Source organism: Tachypleus tridentatus, chromosome 8, assembly GCF_004210375.1.
Source record: "Tachypleus tridentatus isolate NWPU-2018 chromosome 8, ASM421037v1, whole genome shotgun sequence".
Lineage (NCBI taxonomy): Eukaryota > Metazoa > Arthropoda > Merostomata > Xiphosura > Limulidae > Tachypleus > Tachypleus tridentatus.
In genome coordinates this window covers 53,823,188-53,847,514 of record NC_134832.1, presented here as the reverse complement: position 1 = coordinate 53,847,514, position 24,327 = coordinate 53,823,188, and the positions used below count along the sequence as shown (strand labels likewise).

Below are 24,327 nucleotides of genomic sequence, written 5' to 3'. Positions count from 1 at the left end.
GGAAAAAAAACATTAATGTGAAAACTGTTTATAATAATTCTAAGAATCTATGAGCAAGACAGGTTCGGCTCGTTTGCAATTCTGCGTGCAGATACGCGAGGGCAAACTGCACGAGCCTTTCCTACTTCAGCAGTGATAAAATGGAGGGAAAGCAGCTGGTTAGCAGCAACCAGTGCCAACCCTTGGGCTACTCTTTTACCAATGAAGTGGAAGCCACTGTTACATTACAATGCCCCTTACACTGAAACAATGAATATGATTAGTAACAGGGAGTTGAACCAGTAACCCTAAGATTGCAAGTCAATAGCTTTAACCACCAGCTCATGGCAGATCTAATAAAAAAAATTCAAAGAAATATTTTAAACATCAACTACACTTCATCTACCATATCTAGCGCCAGTTGGGCATTTTACCCAATACCAGGGCTTTTCAGGTTGGCTAAGATACAAAAGAGACAGCAGTGGTCTAGGTGCTATAAAGATATATATATATATATATATATATATAAATTTTTTTGAACATCTGTTTGGTTGCAAATTGAATTAAGCAAGTTGATTGTAAATATTATGAATTTTAATTATGCTGATTACAAATCAGAATTATAAGGAAGAATTAATTACACAACATTCCTTATCTTAATCTAATATTATTTATTTTTATTTGATTCGAATAAACATAGTTATTATTCACAAGAACCAGGAAACTAACTTTTTTAGTTTTTAGATATAGCAAGTTAATTATAGACCAATACAGAGTTTTTATTTGAATTGTTTCATACGTGATGAAATAACACTTGTACCGAATGAAGCATGTGATCCATAAATTTTATCCATTTTTTTTCTAAATATAATTATTTACAAAAAGTATGGGGCAGACATAATGATCAAAAATTTAGTGTTAAGGAACCGTGAAATCTATAATAATTCACCTTCAAATAAGCTATTATAACTAATTTTAGAATATAACTTACATGACAATTAATGATGAACTGTGAGAGTGTTGGAGCAGCAACTCGCGAAGTCTGATGTGACGACGTGTCTTAATGAATCAAGAAAACTGCTAAGTTAATGCTTCACTAAACGTTTTATTTTCATCAGTAAAAAACACACAACAAAAGACACTTATCTAAGAAGAGCAGACAATGTGAAAGGTTATTTGTATCCACATTAAAACATCACATGTTATGCATGCTTTGTTTAACATCAACTTACGTAGTAGGCTGTCCATTAATTAACAGATGCACAAGTTTTTATGAGGCTTGACGAAATAAGACATAAAATCAAAACTATTTGAACTTTATTGTATAAAACCAGTAGTGTGCGTTTTCTTCAGGCTATCTGTTGAATTACGAATTTGAACACTCAAAAAAGAATATAGAGTTAATGGAATACTAAATGACATTACTATAACCTAAGATTTAGAAAATAATATACATCTTTCTCTGTTAAAATCTTAACATTCACACACAAGTATGGCTTGCTTCCAAGACTATGACGTCTTTCTGAATATGATGCTTTATGGTTGTAAGTCTTTATAAAGTTACACAATTTTTGAAGCTTAATACATGACGTATAATTAAATTATTTTATGGCACAAATGCATTCTCTCACTCTTGTTACACTGAAGCATGAACAAAATCGTTTAAATTGAACACTAACATTGTTGGTATTGTGATTTCCTCTCTTAGTGATGGAAGAGAAGTTACATGTAACAGATAAATGTACTAAAATTACTTAAAAGAAAAAAAAACTTTTTTGTTTAATATTACACTTTGAAACATGCAAACTTCTGATAAAGGATAAAGACACAATTACTTACTTTATCTTTAAGAGCCAGAAACTCTGAATCAGACACTGATAAAAGTGGGTCTCTGTCTGACTCATCACTTGTTCTCCACTTACTGATTAAGACGTGAAACTCTTGCTTACTACAAACAAAAACAAACATTTGTTTAGGTAAAGTACTTCGTAGCCAGAAATAATAAGTTCAGTCCTTATGAAAATTTGTTGATTAATAACATCTTCTATACTGTATGAAAGTGGTATTTGAATAGACTAGGCATTTTTATATCTTCTTGAAATATTACAGTATTTATTTTGAATTTATCTTTTTTTTTTCTCATACATACAAAACTGACATACATAGTGCAAGTCAATAAAATTATTTCGTTTTCAGGCAACGTTTGTTGTTCTTGAAAATGGATACCTGTTGGTGCTTGAGAGGAATATTACTCAACATAATTCTTGTAAGAATATCAATAGCAGTGTCCTTCAATGGTTGTTGAAGTGATATCTAAAGGTTACAGCGCCACCTATGTTGTAATGAGAACAGCCAGTCACGTGATTAGTGCAATTCCTCGGAAAATGAGAGGTTCTTTGCAAACTCAGAACTTTAGCATTTAATCAGTAATGCCTGGAATATCTTTTAACTTATATAATCTGGATCTTTAGTAGGTTCTGTGATTTGATAAAGACAATCATCCCATGTGTACACACACACACACTGTACTTGTGATTAATGTTCTTACACAAATTATTCCCTTTGTATTTTATTCAGTGTTTTGAGTGTCACCTCTGTGTCCAATCGCATTACTTCATTTTGCACTGACTGAGGTACTAAGGAATTTTGTTCCATTCCATAATATTGAGCAAAATTCCTGTTATCTAGTGGACCTATTTGGTACAGTTCTAAAGTTGATTAAATTTCACTTAAGAGATAACAAAGACACAAGTAGTAAAGTGAGGATAATTCACAAAATGACAAATTCCAAAAATTAAGATAAAATATTTTATCTTTAACATGTTCCTGTGGTCAAAATTGGTTATAAGATTAAAGTTTGATGGTTGATTATGCCCATGATCAATTATGCAGGCTTGCAAATTTAAATTTCATAAAAGTTGTTTTGATTTTAATAATGGATTTTTTTATAATTCATCTATGCAGATTTGGAAACAATATTTTTTTTTTTCTATTTTTAAGAACTTTTTAAAAATGAAGAAGAAATAAACTTACTTGGATAAAATTATTATTCCATTTCTTATCAAAAAATAAAAACAAACTGAAGAAAATTGTCATCAAATGAAAATTCATCCTCATTCATCCTAATTTGTTTTGTGTGTGAAATCTATATATTTTAGTCTCAAAAGTAAATTATGAATTGTGGTCTTTTATATATATTGCACCTAGAGCATCTTGTTTCAACAACCATCAGCCATCATGTTGATGTTCCACCTTCCCTGATACTTCTCTCTCCATTTCCCCCGATGTCTTGACGATATCTTTCCAGATATTTCAGATTGAAAACAATCCTTACAATCATTTCTCTGTTGACATCAGATACAAAATCTGAAGAAACTGTAACAAATGTTACAGGTACCTCAGGTCTACACACAACAGGTCTTGTAGCAGATTGAAGGTGTGGATTTCCTTTTTATTTCAAGTGTTGTAACCTTGCACATTATCTGAGCAAAAATAGAAGTAATACCCATTCTTTCTATGTTCCTGCCTGCCCATTATAATTCTAAAAGACAAAGGCTTTTTTCTTAACTTTAGTTTACTGTCTCAACTCTTTGACATAAATGGTGCAAAACCTATGATTTATCTTGGTCTCCAAGTTTTATTCTAAAATGTGCAATATTCTTTTTTAACAAATTCTGTAATGTTTTGCCTTATGTTTATTTACAACAAATTTATCACAAATATAATATAATATGTCATTTACACCAACTCTTGTTGCAACAGTGATAAATAAATAATGTTTAAAGGAAAAATAATGTCAAAGTATACACACAAACAAATACTATCCAAAAATAGCACATAACATGGCCGATTAACTGTTTTATACCAAGAATGTGTTTCTTGTGGATGCTAGTATGATTGATAAGACACATCATGACTGGTCGAGAGAAATCTAAACCCAGTGGTTGATGGTGTTTTAAGAACAGTAAAATGCGACCCAATTTCAATTAAAATGATTCACTTATTTAAAAATACATATGACATTTTGTGCAAAATCTGTACATGAAGAAAAATGAATGTCATTTTCAGCTTCAGAATACAGGTATTACTGTACAGTATGTAAAAATTAAGGTAATAAAACCTTTGCAGACCTGTATTAAGTAAAGTTTGTGTGTGTTGAAGATTTTATTTTTTACCAGATGTTAAATTTAAAAGAGAGGTGTTATATGATTCTTTGATTGGCTGTACTCTCTGCTGTGGACTGTAGTTTTGCCTATTCAAAGCTCATCAGTACAGCCTGGGTCAGTAAACCAAAGAAATGTCATTAGGCCTTTTTTAATGTGGACTGTACATAATAACTATGAGGAAGTAAAACAGGTTCAAATCCCCATAGATATTAACTAACCCTTTCTCAACAGCTCAGGGTTCACACATCATGTCATCTTGTTTGTTGACTTACATTCAAAATTTTACTGAACTACTCTTTGATCAATTTATGTTAATAAGTTTGAAATCAAATTGTAGATTACAATTCAAGCTTTAATATTACATATGAGTTAATTTCTTAATTTAAAAGTAAATATTAAAAGAATACATCTAACTACAAATTTTAATGAGTAACTTGGTATGTTGAATGCAGCACTGTTTAAAATTAGATGTTTGTGATGTCGAAATACTAAATCTGTAGTTTCATACAAATTATTAACTCAAATTACTAATATTGAAAAACTAGAATATAAAATAAGAACCTCATATCTTTTTATTTTGCTGAGATATGGCTTATGCAATGAATCAAACACAGTGGCCATGTTCACTTCTTTTCATTTCTAAAATGGTCCCTTATAGACTCTTACTACAATATATAACCAACTGACAGTTCATAATGTCCCCATAGTGGTTTTTTCATCCATTTTACTGTGTGTGAAAAGGCTATCACATTTTTTCAACCCAAGATTTCAAGGAGGTAGGTTGTGTCTTTAGATTGCTTGAAGTTTCATATTATTTTTAATTCTAAATACAGCTTAGTTACTAAGTTTAATAAATTATAGATGGAACCCTATTGTATCAGAATAGTTATTTATGATATTTTGGTTATTCAGCTGTAAATATAAAACCTAAGAAAATGTTGTTTCATATCCTCCACATGCAGAATTTAGAAAGGCTTAGCAACCTATATCAGCAACAACTGAGTACAAAAGAAGTAACAAGAAGAGATAATCATTAATATTAATAATAATATTAATCCATTAAAACACAGCCAAGTTTTATATTACTGAATATGACCTGAGTGTATGTGCACCATGTCAGTGCAAGTTATGTAATGTTAGTTAGGCATGACTGGAAGGTGAATATAATAAACAATAAATACATATATGTTCCTATATAGTGTTATGAGACTTAAAACACTTAGACTAAACATTTGTATATTGTTTTGTAATGTGCAGTCATTCTAGCATGAAAAAAACAATTTATATTTATTTCCTTATTTTTTTTTTTATGGTTACGAGGTTGGTCAAATGACAGACCTCACACAGTTAGAGTGTAGAAAATAACCTAAAATATGAAGTCTTACTGAAAACAAACATTTGAAACGTATTTAGGAGGTTTTAGAGATTACATAAATAACGTGAAATTACTTTATAGTTAGTAATGAAACAGTCTATTTTCACAAAACAATCTTTGGTAAAAATATTTCATTAAAACATGTGATTTTTTGTATACGGAATACTTGTTATTTTTACTAAATGTGTAGAGCCTGTTGCAAAAGGGTTAAATAGTTCCATGTAATTATTGATTATGATTAATATTATTGTATCTGTTTTTATTCAACAGGCCTTCTACCAATTAAAAACAAAAGTATTGTTTTTGTTACTGTGAGATTTAGCCTTTGTCACCATTTGTGACTCAAATGTTTCAAACTGTGATTGGACATTGCTAATACATTCTCTCATTAGCCAACTTTAGGCACTCAGGCATATAATAAAAGATTTGTTGTTTTTTTTATTTTTTTTATTTTGCACAAAGCTACACAAGGGCTCTCTGCACTAGCCATCCTTAATTTAGCAGTGAGACTAGAGGGAAGGCAGCTAGTCATCACCACCCACTACCAATTCTTTGACTGCTCTTTTACCATTGAAAAATGGGATTGAGTGTCACATTATAATGTCCCCATGGCTGAAAGGGCAAGAATGTTTTCGTGTGATGGATTTGAACCCAGGACCCTCAGATTACGAGTTGAGAGCCCTTACCACTTGGTATGGTGGACCTATAACACCAGAGTTTACTCAAATATCATGTATAACAAATGTGAGTACGAGCAGATAGAAAGTTTCATTGAATGTGTGTGTGTGTGTGTGTGTGTGTATGTGGAGAAGGGGTCCCCAGAGCTATTTGAAACACTTTGTGACTGAAGAGATCACAAATATTTGTTTGTTGTTGTGTGTTATAATCCATGATTGCATATACCACTACAAGTTATGTGAAAGGTCCAGTGTTATGCAAATTGTCATCTGTAATACAGTATATAGCATACTTTAAATGTATGTTAAATAGAGAAAAAAAATTAAATGCGTAAGTATCAAAACATTAGTTTTTTCTGACTGATATATATATATCATCATATATTTACAGAGATGCCAACTATTCCAAATGACTGAGTGTAATGATTGTAGTCAGAGCCCTTTCACAGTTTTAGTCCTTTTAGATTTGCCAGAAACAAGACAATCTGGTGAACGAGGCCTCTTTTTTCTCCATCTTGTGAACGATCGCATTGGTGTTTCTATGCCACTTAGAAAATGAGAAATACCCATCTACGCGAGCACTGATTGGCTGACAAGCACTGATAACATAACTATGAATTCCCCCACATACCCAGTATGGAGAAGCACCACACTCAAACTATTGGTAGACGTCGGAGATACAAGTATTTTTTTTATTATTTCAAGCACAAACATGATTATCGCAAGTAGCCATATAGACTTTGTCTTTCATTTATTATCAAAATTTATTTGTATCTCACTAGAAATTTTCTTTTCGCCCCTTTCAAGCCCTGGGGGAACAATTTATCACTTTATTGTATACGCCTATATAATATATAATAATTTAGGAGTTGCAACAAGTAATATTTGTCTGTATGATCATATAGTCTTAACGTATACACCAAAATCGTAATGGTTGGCATCTCTACATTTATACTGATCTGAAATAAAGTTTATTATGTTATGTAGTAGGCTCAGTTATCCATTAGTTTTTGTACCACACTTACCTGGATTCCTTAGGAGGCTTTATGACATCAGGAATAACAATAACATTGGAGTAATCAATCCTAAATTTACTCAGTAGAGCTGCCATGCTAGTGAAAAACAACCACAGTTAGTAGCTATGTGTCTAAATCAGGTAACTGAAAAAACATTTATTTATTAACTAAAAACAAACTCATTGATAGCTAGATTTATAAAGCACAGTTGGAAAGAATCAGACAGTTGTTTTGTTCTAAACAGTGACATTTCTTTGTTTGCAAAAGTAATTATTAGTATTCATCTTCTAACAAATAAAAACAGACAAAAAAATTACAAACTTAAAGTATTTGGAAAACGACATTAAATTTTATAACCATATTTGCAAATTTTAATGAATGATCTATAATGGCCACTAGATGGCATTTGATTACGTATTTATTTATTATTTGATCTTTACATGTATATGCCTAATAACTGTTACTGAACCATTAGATGCATTGCGTTTTACTTGTACATTTGCGGGGAAATTTGACCAAATTACTTACTTTCGTTGCTCTCGATCAAGCTCATCCTTTTTGTTGGCCAAAGAAAATACCCTGAGTTCACAATTACACCACAGAGAACGTGTTGTTAAAAGGTATGGAATAAGCATTGTAAGACCTGTAATTCAAAACATATACTTTTAAAAATGTTAATTTGGAGTTGTATGTAAGGTTTGGTTTGTTTTGAATTTTGTGCAATGCTACACGAGGACTATCTACACTAGCCATCCCTAATTTAGAAGTGTAAGACTAGAGGGAAGGCAGCTAGTCATCACCACCCCCTGCCAACTCTTGGGCTACTCTTTTACCAATGAATAGTGGGATTGACTGTCACATTAAAATATTAAAATGCCCCCACAGCTGAAAGGGCGACCATGTTTGGTGTGACGGGGATTCGAACCCACGATCCTCGGATTACGAGTCAAGTGCCTCAACCACCTGGCCATACATGCAAGATGCAATGAAAAGACAAAAATTCTAATAATTACTTACTTACCACGAAAGTTTTAGTAAGAGTTGAAAATTAGACTAAAATTTAACATACAATCAAGAACATGGTAGTTGTGGATATTCAAGATTTAAGTGTTTACAATAAAAAATTAAACATATTAACAGTGAACAAACACGACGGTAATACATGAATCTGACTGATAATAACTAACTTACCTCCATCATCATATAACCACCACACATCGATTCGTCCTTTCTTTTGTTTGTGTTGGAACTGATTTACGTTACTTAAAATATTTTTTGGAACATCCTTTAACATTCCTTTCAATATCTTAGAACTCTTCTGGGCTTCTGCGTTATTATTTTGTTCTTTTTCAGGTTCGGCAGAAGTAAAATGAGGAAGAACAGGAGTAGACACTGGAGTGGCCAGATGAGAGGTTGGTGCTGCATGTTGAAGAAAAAGTTTAAAAATATCTTTTTATAGAGGTTAATTGTCAATTTGTACTGGCAGAAAATAATCTTTAATGAGAATTATGTATTTTCTATTCACAAAATATTCACATTGTAAAAATAAATTTCGTAATACAAACCTATAAAGCTGTACTTTAAGCTGCTGCAATTGAAAATAACAAAATACTGTTCTGTGAAACGACATTTACGTGCAGAGAAAAACAAAATTAAGAAAAATTTGCTCGAGTCAGGTTACACTCTAATACATTACTTAAGACAGCAAATGGCATGCTTAATGTGATGTGATAAAAATTTTATCACTTTCAAGCAAGGCCAAATAAGTGTTAAAGGAAAATAGCATCAGCTATATACACAGAAGAAACTATGTAAATATATTACTGGTTTAATGTGTCATAGCATAGCTGGTCACCAAATGGTTGGCAAAAAGCAAAGGAATTGTATATTAAGACCTCCCCCTGAATGTATGTGCCAGGCCATGCAAGGGTAAAGCACTGTTGTTTTACAATTCAAACCGACAGTTCTTTACAGAACCACTCATACAGATTTTTGCCTTAGAAATAATAAACAAAAGTGTAACTCAGGCTGTATATTGATTATTTTAACATTTACTTTCGGTAAAACCATCTTTGTTTTCAGTTATTTTGGATCACCTATTAACAAATAATGCAGTGGTAGATAGAGAAAAAACAAATTGAAGGAATTCAAAAATATTATATAAAAAAATATTCTAACACAAATATAGAATTTACATGAAATCTGTTAAAAGGGAAATTCTTAAACAGAACAGTTTCAGAAACTTTACTAAAGGTTGGAAGAAACCACAACAGGTAAAAATTGATAAATAAACACAAAGTTTGCAAAAGAACTAAGCATTAATAATCTAAATCAGTGTGGTTTGTTTCGAATTTCGTACAAAGGTATACTAGGGCTATCTGTGCTAACCATGCCTAATATAGAAATCATAGACTAGAGTGAAAGTAGGTAGTCAGTGCCATCCACCACCAACTCTTGGACCACTGTTTTACCAAAAAATAGTGGAATTGACCAGTACATTATAATGCCTCTACAGTTGAAAAGGTGAGCATATTGGGTGATGGAGAATTTGCAGATTTTGAGTCGAGAGCCCTAACCAACAGGCCATGCCAAATATTCCCTGATTAAAAACTGTGCACCATGCATTACCAATGTTTCTGTTACTAAGTTCAAAATAGTTCCATTGCTTGAACGTTGTGTATTTCCACCACCCTAACCCCCCCATATGACCCCACTCTAATAAATTTATTTCCTATGACAGTGATTTGACAAGCAAATCCCTCTTACTGAATGATAAAGGAAAATGTCGTTTTTTTATAATTGGTTTACTCTGTTGCTAAAAAGAGAATTATCAAGACACAGGGCTTTAAAATTCAATATTCTTGACAACCTATTTGACATTTGCATATTTTTGAATTGACATTAAACTGTAATTCATACTGGTGAAGGTTAAAATGAAAATTAGTATGAATATGTCTTTTACAGTTTAAGGTAAAAGTAATACTTTACTGTCTTTTAAGATTCGGGAAACATTTGTTCTTTCATTTACAACATTCAGTTTCCTCTGTTTTCATCTTCAGTACGCATTTTCTTGACATCAAAATATTGGGTATATTTGGACATACTTAAATAAAGAAGAGACTTGTATTTATTACATTGTAAAACACAGTTAAAACCTGTTTCCATAAGCTAATGCATAATAGAAGTGTTTTATAAAACCTACTTATAAGCAAAGTTTATTTATTTCTTTGTGGCAGATACGTGAACATTCAGGAGTAGAATGTTAGTTCGCTAGTTTGGTTGACTCTTATTAGGAGATAAGGAGGCATAAGTCATGCACCTTCTTCTCTTCTATTTGAGGTACAGCTTGTTTTATGATGTACCATCAACTTATGGGGTCACCATATGTCTCTTGTCAGTATCCAACACTTTTACTTAAAAACTAAAAACATGGGTAATATTTGAGATGTAACCCATAGAAAACAGGAAATCTAGGATAGAATGCAGCATTAATTATTTTAAAACGTACTGATCATAGAATCTTCTGAACAACGCTACAAAAACTTCGTTAAAATATTTCACTAAAATATCCCGTAATTGAAGTAATACCTTCAATTTATATAAATATAATACAAAAACTTAATGCTGGTAACAAATCAAATAATCACAGTGACAGAAAAGGTGGCATGCAAACAACTGAAATCTACACAGAGTCTGGACTGACAGTTTAACTTACCTCCGCCAGAAAATGCTGCGAACATCATCAACCACGAAGCAGTCGGCTTCATCGCTGAGGACAGATAAACAACATATCAAATGCCAGTCAAAATATAAGGAATACCAACATCTTTATTAAAAATGTCAATAACAGAAGTCTCGGCATTGACAGTTCAAAGCATTAATAATATCAGAACCTTAACACTGACAGAATCCCACCAGAATAGTTTAACATTATAAATGTTGCAGAATGTTTTGAAATTCAGTTCTTCCACTGAGGCAACCTTATTTAAGGATTTTTTATGAAGACATAATAAAGTTTTTTTTCCAAACCAAATTTGTTTATGATTAAGTGAAACTAATATTTTATTCAAAGTTCGTTATGAATAATCTATTTGAAAAACTGCTTAATTATAAAAACACTTTAATTGTATTCGAAACATGTATACATTCCATTATGAAACAAAGTGAATTGGCTCTTAAGGGTTTTTGATGTAATAAGAACTAGAACACATAAGTGTAAACTTAACTGTTTTAATTTGAAACAGCTGGGGTCTCAATTTAAACATTTCACAATGGGTCATGGGCTAAAGGTCATGTCATCAAGTTTGTTGATTTGCATTCAAACTTTTATTGAACTACTATTTTTTAAATTTCTGTCAATAAGTTTGGAATCAAATTTTTTGTAGATTATAATTCAAACTATAATATTATACATTTGTTGATTTCTCAATTTAAAAGTAAATATTAAAAGAACACATCTAAATATAGATTTTAGTGAGTCATGTTGTATGGTGAATGCAGCACTGTTTAAAATTAGATGTTTGTGATGTCAAAATACTAAATCCTTAGTTTCATACAAATTATTAACTCAAATTACCAATACTAACAAGCTAGAATATAAACTAAAAACCTCATATCTTTATTTTGCTGAGATAAGGCTTATGTACTTCAGCAAACACGGTGTCCATATTCATAATTTTTGAAAGGTTTCTTATTATACTCTTACTACAATATACAACATGTGAATAACCAAATGACAGCTCATAATATTCCCCTCACGGTTTTCTCATCCATTTTACTGTGTGTGAAAAGGCTATTACATTTTTTTCAATCCAAGATTTCAAGGAGGTAGGTTGTGTCTTTAATTTGCTCAAAAGTTTCAAACATTTCTTAGACCTACATACAGCTCATTTAATAAGCTTAATAAATTACACTAAAATTCTAATTCTATGGTATCAGTATAGTTATCTATGATTTCTTGGTTACTGAACTTAATATATTAGACCTAAACAAAATGTTTGATATTCTTCACGTGGGAAACTTTAAAAGGCTTAGAAATCTATATCCAGCAGCAATTGAGTTCAAAGATCATAGCTAGAGAAGGTAATTGTTTGCTTTACTTCTATATTTATTTCTAAATAGCATTTATTGTTGTTGTTTTGAATTAAGCACAAAGCTACATAATGGGCTATCTGTGCTCTGCCCACCACGGGTATCGAAACCCAGTTTTTAGCATTGTAAGTCCGCAGACATACTGCTGAGCCACTGGGGGGCCTAAATAGCATTAATATATATATACATATATAATGTATAATAATTTAAATTTTGCTGTATAATAAAAAAATACTTGTCTACTAAAACACTGCTAAGACGTGGTCAGTTTTACATTATTGGATATGGTAACATGAGTACATATGCACAGTTATCAATGCAAGTTATGATATGTTACCTAGGCTCAACCAGAAGGTCAATACAGTAAAAAATGATAAATATATATCATTATCAGACTTATGCTACTTAGACTAAACATTTGTATTTTTATGTAGACATTCTAGCATGAAAAAAAAAAATAATTTATATTTATTTTCCAATTTTTTAATTGATTGTTATGAGGCTGGCTAATTGAAAAACACCACATAGGGTATAGAAAATAATATAAAGTCTTCCTGAGAACAAATATTTGAAATGTATTTAGAAGGTTTTAGAAATTAGACAAATAATATTTGAGATTTTAGGGATGAAAAAAAATCTTTTTATCATAACATGAAATCACTTTGCACTTAGACTTTATATATTTAAGAAATAAATATATATTTAACAAATAAATTTTTAGTAAAAATATTTTTTTAAAAAATCTGATTTTTTTGTCTACATAAAATTGTGATCTTTACTAACAGTCTGTCAAATTTTGTGAAGGTACACATACTGTATCAAAAGTTACACTATAAATATTTAACATGAGCAAATATGTATATGAATTTGTATATATTATGCAGAGCCCATTGCATAAGAGTTAACAGCATAAAATTATTGAAAAATTAATGAAAAAACAAATGATTTTTGTTGTTTGTTTTGCATTGCATGCAAAGCTACTTGAGAGCTACTTGCACTAGCCATCCCTAATTTAGTAGTGTAAGACTAGAGAGAAGGCAGCTAGTCATCACCACTCACTGCCAACTCTTGGGCTACTCTTTTACCAATGAATAGTGGGACTGACCGATACATTACAACACCCCACATCTGAAAGGGCAAGCATGTTCGGTATGATGGGGATTCGAACCAGTGATCCTGAGATTACAAAACGAACGCCGTATCCCACCTGCCTATGCTGGGCCTCTTTCGGTGTAATCTTTACGCTCCTAAGGCGAGTAGAAACACCATTCTCTATGCAGCTAACACATATATAGAAAAACAAAAGATATCAAATAAACAGTAACTTAAAGTATTCTTGATTTTTCTGAAGAAGAAAGGTCCACAATAACTTAAACTAGTTACAAAGAGGATCAGAGTTAAGTTGTTTTTTTTCAGACATTAAACATTGATTTTGTCACATCTCAGGAACTTCTATTTAATGAAGTTATAAAATTTTCTGTTTCTCAGTGGGTCAGCAATATACTTGTAGACCCACAACCCTAAAATCTAGGGTTTGATTCTCAATAACAAAAAACAAATAAAACTGAATCAAATAAAAAAAAAGTCGTATTCTTTACATTAAAAATTGCTAATGTAGTACCACAGTCTTTGCCCTCAATTTTTGTATAATTTAACATTTGTGACACCATTTACGTTTTCTGGCACCTGAACTAGTTTAAATTTTAATCGTTTTGAATGAATCTTTTATTATGTTGGCTAATAATTAAATTATAAAAATGAACAGCAGGAACTAATGCAGTACGTTCATGTGTAACTGTGGACTAGCTGAGCATCTTACAAATCAGTATGACAAAAATTAGTAATTGCTATAAATAAGAAAATATTCAATGAATTAATACTGTAATTTATAAAATAATAATATGAAAAGTATTTTAGTGAAACTTATCTTGAATATACAGTATTATTACATAAAACAAGTCTTAAGCAAAAATGCTTTACAACAAAACAAAGCCACCAGGGCACAGGATATTATGTGGAATATAATATGTGTCATGGGTTTTGGAGGTAACTGAAGAAGTAGAACACACACTGTGGTGGGGATACATCATCTATCACTCTTAACTACTATCTGCAATATATGTCATATGTAGATAAGAAAAAATTAAAATAACAAATAAGAGGACAGGATATGAATATTACAACATCCCATATCTATATCACCCTTCACTACTTGCAGAAAGTTGTGAGTAGGTGACTGTTCTCAGCAGAAAATTACAGTCCAGCATGGCCAGATGGGTTAAGGCATTTGACTTGTAATCTGAGGGTTATGGGTTTGAATCCCTGTTGCATCAAACATGTTCGCCCTTTCAGCCATGGGTGCTTTATAATGTGACAGTCAATCCCACTATTCGTTGACAAGAGAGTAGCCCAGGAGTTGGTGGTGGGTGGTGATGACTAGGTGCCTTCCCTCTAGTCTTACAATAATAAATTAGGGATGGCTAGCACAGATAGTCCTTGAGTAGCTTTGCACGAAATTCAAAACAAACAAACAAACAGCAGAAAATAAGCAAAAGATAAATAAGAAAAAAAGTCTTACCACTAGGATGACATTCTAAACCCCCCTTCCCATTATGGATCCAGAAATTAAAATATTTAATAATGGTATTACCTTAAATATTTTGGATAAAAGAAATAAATTTCGGCACATCTTATACTTTATATTACAGCCCAGGTGACTCTGTTTCATTGTGCAGTCTTGCTGTTTGTAATGCAGTTCTTATTTTGTGATGAAATATTAACTTCTTAGATAATATTTACAGTATTGTCATGGTATGTACAATATAATATTGTAGATAAAATGGGATTAATGAATATTAGAATCATCCTCTTGAACCATGTTCTTTTTCAAAATTAGAAACAAGATGCTAAAATATACACATATACACAGAACTGAATTTAACTTTCAAATGAAGGACTTACACTATATATATTGTCAAGCTAGTACAAGTTGTTTTATTAAGAATACTATATTCTTTTTTTGGAACTGGTATGCACATCAGTATTTATACTAAGTTACTTTGTTACCTGTACACTATATAAAGTTTGGAACTGGTACAACAAGTCAGTGATACACTAAATTATTTTATTAAAACTAAAACTCGAAAAAAAATTAAATGAATAATAAGAAAAAAAGTTCTAAAAATGTATTCACACCTGGTTCACACACGTATATTCACAGCTGGTTCACACATGTATGTTCATACCTGGTTCACACATGTATATTTTAAAGTAATGTCTCACAAAATATAAACTTCCCAAGAACTCGTATTTACTAACCTGACAACTGCGCACTAGAGATATTTCGTGGAAAGTTAAGGAAAGACTCCTCTCTCTGTAAATCTGGCTCTCTCTCAACAGTATTTTCATTCTCTTCAGCAATGTCATATTCGGAATAATCAAACCCTGCTCGAAGTCGTAAAATTCCCAGGGACATGTGCATGTCGAATGCATCACTGGAAATGAAGGTTTAAAATTTACAGAGCCAGAAATAATTACTTGTCACGATTCAAAAATCTGTTCAAGTTCTGCATCTGGCTCTCATGATTTCAATCTTTAACTTCTTAGTTATTTCATTTTATATATTCTATGATGGAAGATTACTGTACACTTTCATACCTTATTTCTGGGTCAATAATTGTTCAGAGATTAAGTCCAAGGTACTGGAGGTTACGACTCTTTGCCCAAAGCTAAACAATGGTAACCCGTGCATGGTATTCCTAATTTTGAACAAATATATACCAGAAGGAAAACATATGGTCAACAGAACTGACCATAAACTCTTGGCTGAAGAAATAAAAGTATTTGATCATCACTCTTATAACACACCTGTGACCCAAAAGGGTAGATTATGTTTAGCAACAATGGGTTCACTTGGGTTCATAGTTTAGGCATACTTACAACAAGCCACATTTGGCTTTTGAGAATTTTAAAAACATGTTTGGTGCTGTCAGGAGGTTTTTGTCCATGCCTTTAGATTTTATATAGAAATATAAATGCACAGGACTGTATAAGTATAATTACTGTTCAGATCAATTGTATATATTATTTAATTTTTATCCAACCCAAAATCATACCCTTTTGTTATAACGATTCAGAAAGTTTTTTTTACAAACACACACACATATATACCCAAATCGATTAGGAACAACATTTATATATATATTGAAACTGTTATTTAAGCTTGCCATCTTAAAAACTGAAATATTTTGCATTATGTGTTACAAGTTGTTAATTATTTATAAAAGTACACAGTATAAATTGGTCTGAATTTCACAAATAAAAAGTAAAGAAATGGGTTAATATTTGTGATCAGATTGAACCATGAGTATAAATGGTTTCTTCCCACAACGTTTGTAGCACAATATGTAAAAAATATTGTCACCTCACCTTATAAATAATCTGTTTTTGTGTTACACATAGACACGTACATAAATGAACAGTAAAAGTTGAAAAATCCAATGAGGTTCAATAATAAATAATGCATATATACCACCAACAATGATATTTTTATGGTTTTTGTATTTATTTTTTTTAATTACAGAAATAATCTTACTAGAATTTAAACAAAAATACTGTAGTTTGTTAAGTGCAAGGGTAAACAATGTGCTGTCTGTACCATGCCCACTGTAGGGACTGAATCACTGAAGGGCATACTATTTGTTATACAACATGTAATGTACATTCTCTTAACACCTAGTACATATCTCTATGGTACAAAGTTGTTTTCAGTTCCACAGAGCTATTTAAGTGAACAAACAAGATAACTGGCTGATTGTTTCTGCACTGATTTTCTCATAACATAATTGAGCTAAATATGGAAATCTTTCAGAACCTACTGAAATTCTACCATATCCTAACAATATTCTATAAGAAAGCTACGAGATGATGAGAGGTGAATTTCATTGAAAAAAAAAAATCATCCATATGAAACAGAAAAGAAAAGCAGTTAAAGGAGGAGTCCATGGAGAGACTCCATTATGGACTGTGTACTTGTTGGAAGTGTTTCATAATGGACTGTGTACTTGTTGGAAAGCAAGCAGCTAAAGGAGGTGCCCATGGAGAGACTCCATTATGGACTGTGTACTTGTTGGAAAGGCAAGCAGCTAAAGGTGGTGTCCATGGAGAGACTCCATTATGGACTGTGTACTTGTTGAAAGTGTTTCATTATGGACTGCGTACTTGTTGGAAAGGCAAGCAGCTAAAGGTGGTGTCCATGGAGAGACTCCATTATGGACTGTGTACTTGTTGGAAGTGTTTCATTATGAACTGTGTACTTGTTGGAAAGGCAAGCAGCTAAAGGAGGAGTCCATGGAGAGACTCCATTATGGACTGTGTACTTGTTGGAAGTGTTTCATTATGAACTGTGTACTTGTTGGAAAGGCAAGTAGCTAAAGGTGGTGTGCATAGAAGTGTTTCATTATGGACTGTGTACTTGTTGGAAAGGCAAGCAGCTAAAGGTGGTGTCCATGGAGAGACTCCATTATGGACTGTGTACTTGTTGGAAAGGCAAGCAGCTAAAGGTGGTGTCCATGGAGAGACTCCATTATGGACTGTGTACTTGTTGGAAGTGTTTCATTATGGACTGCATACTTGTTGGAAAGGCAAGCAGCTAAAGGAGGAGTCCATGGAGAGACTCCATTATGGACTGTGTACTTGTTGGAAGTGTTTCATTATGAACTGTGTACTTGTTGGAAAGGCAAGCAGCTAAAGGTGGTGTGCATAGAGGTGTTTCATTATGGACTGTGTACTTGTTGGAAAGGCAAGCAGCTAAAGGAGGTGTGCATAGAGGTGTTTCATTATGGACTGTGTACTTGTTGGAAAGGCAAGCAGCTAAAGGAGGAGTCCATGGAGAGACTCCATTATGGACTGTGTACTTGTTGGAAGTGTTTCATTATGAACTGTGTACTTGTTGGAAAGGCAAGTAGCTAAAGGTGGTGTGCATTATGGACTGTGTAGAAGTGTTTCATTATGGACTGTGTACTTGTTGGAAAGGCAAGCAGCTAAAGGTGGTGTCCATGGAGAGACTCCATTATGGACTGTGTACTTGTTGGAAGTGTTTCATTATGAACTGTGTACTTGTTGGAAAGGCAAGCAGCTAAAGGTGGTGTCCATGGAGAGACTCCATTATGGACTGTGTACTTGTTGGAAGTGTTTCATTATGGACTGCATACTTGTTGGAAAGGCAAGCAGCTAAAGGTGGTGTCCATGGAGAGACTCCATTATGGACTGTGTACTTGTTGGAAGTGTTTCATTATGAACTGTGTACTTGTTGGAAAGGCAAGCAGCTAAAGGTGGTGTCCATGGAGAGACTCCATTATGGACTGTGTACTTGTTGGAAGTGTTTCATTATGGACTGTGTACTTGTTGGAAAGGCAAGCAGCTAAAGGAGGAGTCCATGGAGAGACTCCATTATGGACTGTGTACTTGTTGGAAGTGTTTCATTATGAACTGTGTACTTGTTGGAAAGGCAAGCAGCTAAAGGTGGTGTCCATGGAGAGACTCCATTATGGACTGTGTACTTGTTGGAAGTGTTTCATTATGGACTGTGTACTTGTTGGAAAGGCAAGCAGCTAAAGGAGGTGTGCATAGAGGTGTTTCATTATGGACTGTGTACTTGTTGGAAAGGCAAGCAGCTAAAGGTGGTGTCCATGGAGAGACTCCATTATGGACTGTGTACTTGTTGGAAGTGTTTCATTATGGACTGTGTACTTGTTGGAAAGGCAAGCAGCTAAAGATGGTGTCCATGGGAGTCCATTATGGACTGTGTACTTGTTGAAAGTGTTTCATTATGGACTGTGTACTTGTTGGAAAGGCAAGCAGCTAAAGGTGGTGTCCATGGAGAGACTCCATTATGGACTGTGTACTTGTTGGAAGTGTTTCATTATGGACTGTGTACTTGTTGGAAAGGCAAGCAGCTAAAGGTGGTGTCCATGGAGAGACTCCATTATGGACTGTGTACTTGTTGGAAAGGCAAGCAGCTAAAGGTGGTGTCCATGGAGAGACTCCATTATGGACTGTGTACTTGTTGGAAGTGTTTCATTATGGACTGCATACTTGTTGGAAAGGCAAGCAGCTAAAGGTGGTGTCCATGGAGAGACTCCATTATGGACTGTGTACTTGTTGGAAGTGTTTCATTATGAACTGTGTACTTGTTGGAAAGGCAAGCAGCTAAAGGTGGTGTCCATGGAGAGACTCCATTATGGACTGTGTACTTGTTGGAAGTGTTTCATTATGGACTGTGTACTTGTTGGAAAGGCAAGCAGCTAAAGGAGGTGTCCATGGAGAGACTCCATTATGGACTGTGTACTTGTTGGAAGTGTTTCATTATGAACTGTGTACTTGTTGGAAAGGCAAGCAGCTAAAGGTGGTGTCCATGGAGAGACTCCATTATGGACTGTGTACTTGTTGGAAAGGCAAGCAGCTAAAGGAGGTGTGCATAGAGGTGTTTCATTATGGACTGTGTACAAGGCAAGCAGCTAAAGGTGGTGTCCATGGAGAGACTCCATTATGGACTGTGTACTTGTTGAAAGTGTTTCATTATGGACTACTTGTTGGAAAGGCAAGCAGCTAAAGGTGGTGTCCATGGAGAGACTCCATTATGGACTGTGTACTTGTTGAAAGTGTTTCATTATGGACTGCATACTTGTTGGAAAGGCAAGCAGCTAAAGGTGGTGTCCATGGAGAGACTCCATTATGGACTGTGTACTTGTTGGAAAGGCAAGCAGCTAAAGGAGGTGTTTTAATATGGACTCTGCACTTGTTTAAAGGTCTTTTATTGTGGATTCTCCACTTATTGGAAGGTCTTTCATTATGAATCTTGTACTTATCAAAGTTGAACATAAGTATTCCAAAAAACACTGAAACTGTCAAGTTCCCTGTCATTTCTTTATATGTATTGACATTTTCACGAAAGAAAGAAGAAAGAAAGAAAAGAACAAGAAAATAGAAAGAAAAACAGTCTATAAAGGGTGCACTTTTTCAGAAAGTGTTGTCAAAATTGCAATTTAAGTGATCATAAAATTTCAAGTACTTATACCTAAAAAAAAAAAAAACACCCTTGAAAATATTTGTCATTGTTCTATTTTAGCACTAAATTCTGTAGTTAACATTCTGAAGAAACTGACAATATAACAGGAAATTTTGGCATCAGAGATATGCATTACGTGTCAAAATACACGAGGAAAACAAAAACCAACAACTTCAAGGAATCTACTTCACTAACTGAAGAGGAAGAGACTTACTGGATGACATTAAAATACTCTAAGACGTCTTGTTCCTCACATTCCTGCCAGTCGCTTTTGTAGCCCATAAAAATCATATTTGGACGAAGCTTTCCTATACCAACCAGCTGAAAAATCATAATATTAAAAGATAAAACAAAAATAACATACAAAGTTTCTTTTACGGTTAGCTTCGTTTTCTCTTTCCTTATATACCTGCACTGCATGTTCAACTACATATATATATATATGTTTAGTTTATAGAAAGAGAAATGTGTATTTTATATATATATATATAAAATGGAACACATATCTGACGGTTTTGTTTAATTTATCCAATTATACCAAAAGCATTAATCAAAACATTTATGCCACATAATATATCACAGTGCCAGAAACTCTTAAAATCTTCATCGTATATTCCTGTCCACAAAGTTTGCAGATTTTCATGAATATTTCAACTATAGACAGCAACAGGATAAGTAGAAAATGATGAAAATTATTCATTACACTAGGAATACAACTATTAGGGTTAGAATAATAAAAACAAAAACGAGTAAAACACTGAAGCAAAAATTAAAACTAATTTTTAACTTTACAAATCAAATAATTATTTTCTCTGTATGCTGCAGATATTTTAATCTATTATATTACTTACGACAAAGATACTACAGTTACCTGCTGCTATCCATAACATTTAATTACTAACCAGAAGGATGGCAAGGGACCTACAGATATGGGTATTTGAGATTATGCAAACCTGTGCAAGGGACCAACAGATATGGGTATTTGAGGTTACACAAACCTGTGCAAGGGACCTACAGATATGGGTATTTGAGGTTACACAAACCTGTGCAAGGGACCAACAGATATGGGTATTTGAGGTTACACAAACCTGTGCAAGGGACCAACAGATATGGGTATTTGAGGTTGTGCAAACCTGTGCAAGGGACCAACAGATATGGGTATTTGAGGTTGTGCAAACCTGTGCAAGGGACCTACAGATATGGGTATTTGAGGTTACACAAACCTGTGCAAGGGACCTACAGATATGGGTATTTGAGGTTGTGCAAACCTGTGCAAGGGACCAACAGATATGGGTATTTGAGGTTACACAAACCTGTGCAAGGGACCTACAGATATGGGTATTTGAGGTTACACAAACCTGTGCAAGGGACCAACAGATATGGGTATTTGAGGTTGTGCAAACCTGTGCAAGGGACCTACAGATATGGGTATTTGAGGTTACACAAACCTGTGCAAGGAACCAACAGATATGGGTATTTGAGGTTACACAAACCTGTGCAAGGGACCAACAGATATGGGTATTTGAGGTTGTGCAAACCTGTGCAAGGGACCTACAGATATGGGTATTTGAGGTTACACAAACCTGTGCAAGGGACCTACAGATATGGGTATTTGAGGTTGTGCAAACCTGTGCAAGGGACCAACAGATATGGGTATTTGAGGTTACACAAACCTGTGCAAGGGACCTACAGGTATGGGTATTTCAGGTTACACAAACCTGTATGAGGGATCTCACTCCTCTTGAGAAGCTGCTTTCTTCTATTAAACTGTAAAATGCTTTAACTTTTCTCTTCTGCAAGTACTGATGCGCTTCCCGGTTAAGATGGTCCCTTTCCCGCTGATTTAATCTTTCCTAATTAAGACAAGAAAAAAATGTTTCTCATAAATCTACGTAAGAACAATATAATTCAGATGACTGATGAATAAAAAATTACACAAGATCTATCCTACAATTACAAATTTAAAACTCACGAAATCCTGATGGAAAATAATTCTTCAGCTATTATTTGCTGTCAAGGTTTAGCGAGTTTTATATGTCATGTTACAATAAATATTACATGTAATATATTTACTCAGACTTCTAAATTATAATATTCGTATGTGCATTCAGAAGAACTTTACAAAATAACACAAAACAAAATCTAATGCATGATGGTAATGTATAATTTAGTTGAAAAATGTAAAATAAATTAACATAAAAGATACATTTCTTTGATAGGTAAGAACTTAAGTTAAATTTACAGTGAATTGTTACACCTATTATATAAAGATAGCTATAAGTATGTACCTGGAACCTCTTGTAGCCATTATGCACTCATGAGTCAAACCAATAGATAATACACTTACAAATGCTATATAAGCTTACTTTATGAACATCTCCACAGATCATAAGGCTTAGTTTCTTGGTGATGCTGTAAACAAAATCTATCAGCGAAGGTCTACTTGTAGGTTTTCCTGTCAACACCAAAATCTGAGGCCTGTAGGTTTATGAGGTAATGTATTTTAAAATCATGCAAAGGTTAAAATATAAAAGTATTGATTATTGCATTTTATATTCAAAATTACACTGAAACAATATTTTTAACAATACAAAATATATTCAAAGTTTTAAGGTTAATTAATATATTTTAAAATAATTTATAAAGCAATATATTTTGATTTGTTTTAAAATTCATTGTCATGCATATAAAAACAACACATTTTCATTTTAATGAAAAAAACAATAACTACTCTTTGAATAGATGTGTGTGTGCACTGCTTCACAATAGTATAGTTTAAGATATTTTTTTATATTACAATGAACTTCAAAAAATCTTTTCCACAGGTAATCTTAAACATTTTTTTGAAAAATATAAGCACAAATTATTAAATCAGGAACAGTGATTCTACAAATAAAAAGCATGTTCATTAATAAAATAAATTGGAAAAATTCATCTTTACTTCACTTATTGTGCATGTTTATGCTTTACAAAAGAACACACAATTATATGTTTCTTCAGTATCTTTATCTTGTTTCATGTCGACTTAATTTCTACTCAGTTAATGACCAGCTTTACTATAGCATTGAATAAACATTGAACTGAGGAGCCTGTTTCATTTCTGTTGCTAATTAATTAACCTTAAAATAAATTAAGACACCTTACACACACTGTCAAAATTCAAACAAAATCTGTGTACTATTGTACTGTAGAAAGAAAACCATACATTTGAAAAATATTCAGTTAATGAGTGTACAGTCCAGATATGTGTAAAAACAAAATCAAATTAATTTTAAACGTTAAAGGTCTAAGATTAAGTAATTAATTTTCTATGGTGAAATTAAATAAGTATTATATTTCTCATATATTCATCACTCAGTAGGACTGCAGTAAATCTACAGATTTACAAACTAAGATTGAGGGCCTGTGGTAAACATGGGATACAGGCCAGCATGCCTTTGCTTAGAGAAACATCCAAACTTGTTTATTCACTAGAATTTAGGAGAAATGTTAACTAACACCAAACTTGAGAACTTTCATGTTAAATTACTGAAGAAAAATATACAGGGTGTTCGGAAAGTCACTGTGCAGTTTTGTATGTTAATAAATATACAAGTGAAGAGTGACTTCCCGAACACCCTGTTTCAAATCTCAATGCAAGAAATCACAGCAACTTTTACCTGTAGTTTTTTACATGTTCTTGAATCTGGTTCAAATTGAGAACAGAAGTAAGGGCATCTTTATATGTCTGGGCTTGAGTAGATGAGCCCCAATTCACATCTGAAAGTTCACAATCAGATGTTGTTGTCATTCTTGTATGTTTAGTGTATTACTTTTGCAAAGGAACACAAATATGAAACAAGTTTTGTTGTGAATTAATCCTTGTACTTGCATATCATTGCAAATAAGATTGAAATATTCTAGAAACTAACAATCAGTTTATATTTTAACTATCTCTTAAAATGCTGCATAACAA

The 24,327-nt window shown here is 32.9% G+C and overlaps 1 protein-coding gene across 1 annotated transcript in view; it reads right to left on the bottom strand.

Annotated features, from left to right (window-relative positions):
* The window catches only part of LOC143222415 (solute carrier family 12 member 2-like), a 63,405-nt gene that overhangs the window by 4,303 nt on the left and 34,775 nt on the right, over positions 1-24,327 (bottom strand). Inside the window, exons 14-24 of the mRNA XM_076448916.1 lie at positions 24,032-24,131; positions 22,739-22,850; positions 22,091-22,225; positions 20,587-20,693; positions 15,623-15,798; positions 10,929-10,982; positions 8,405-8,632; positions 7,742-7,856; positions 7,223-7,309; positions 1,819-1,927; positions 971-1,038 (exon numbers count right to left, since the gene is read on the bottom strand). Coding sequence (XP_076305031.1) covers positions 971-1,038; positions 1,819-1,927; positions 7,223-7,309; positions 7,742-7,856; positions 8,405-8,632; positions 10,929-10,982; positions 15,623-15,798; positions 20,587-20,693; positions 22,091-22,225; positions 22,739-22,850; positions 24,032-24,131 — 1,291 coding nt within the window. The remainder of the gene's footprint in view (positions 1-970; positions 1,039-1,818; positions 1,928-7,222; positions 7,310-7,741; positions 7,857-8,404; positions 8,633-10,928; positions 10,983-15,622; positions 15,799-20,586; positions 20,694-22,090; positions 22,226-22,738; positions 22,851-24,031; positions 24,132-24,327) is intronic.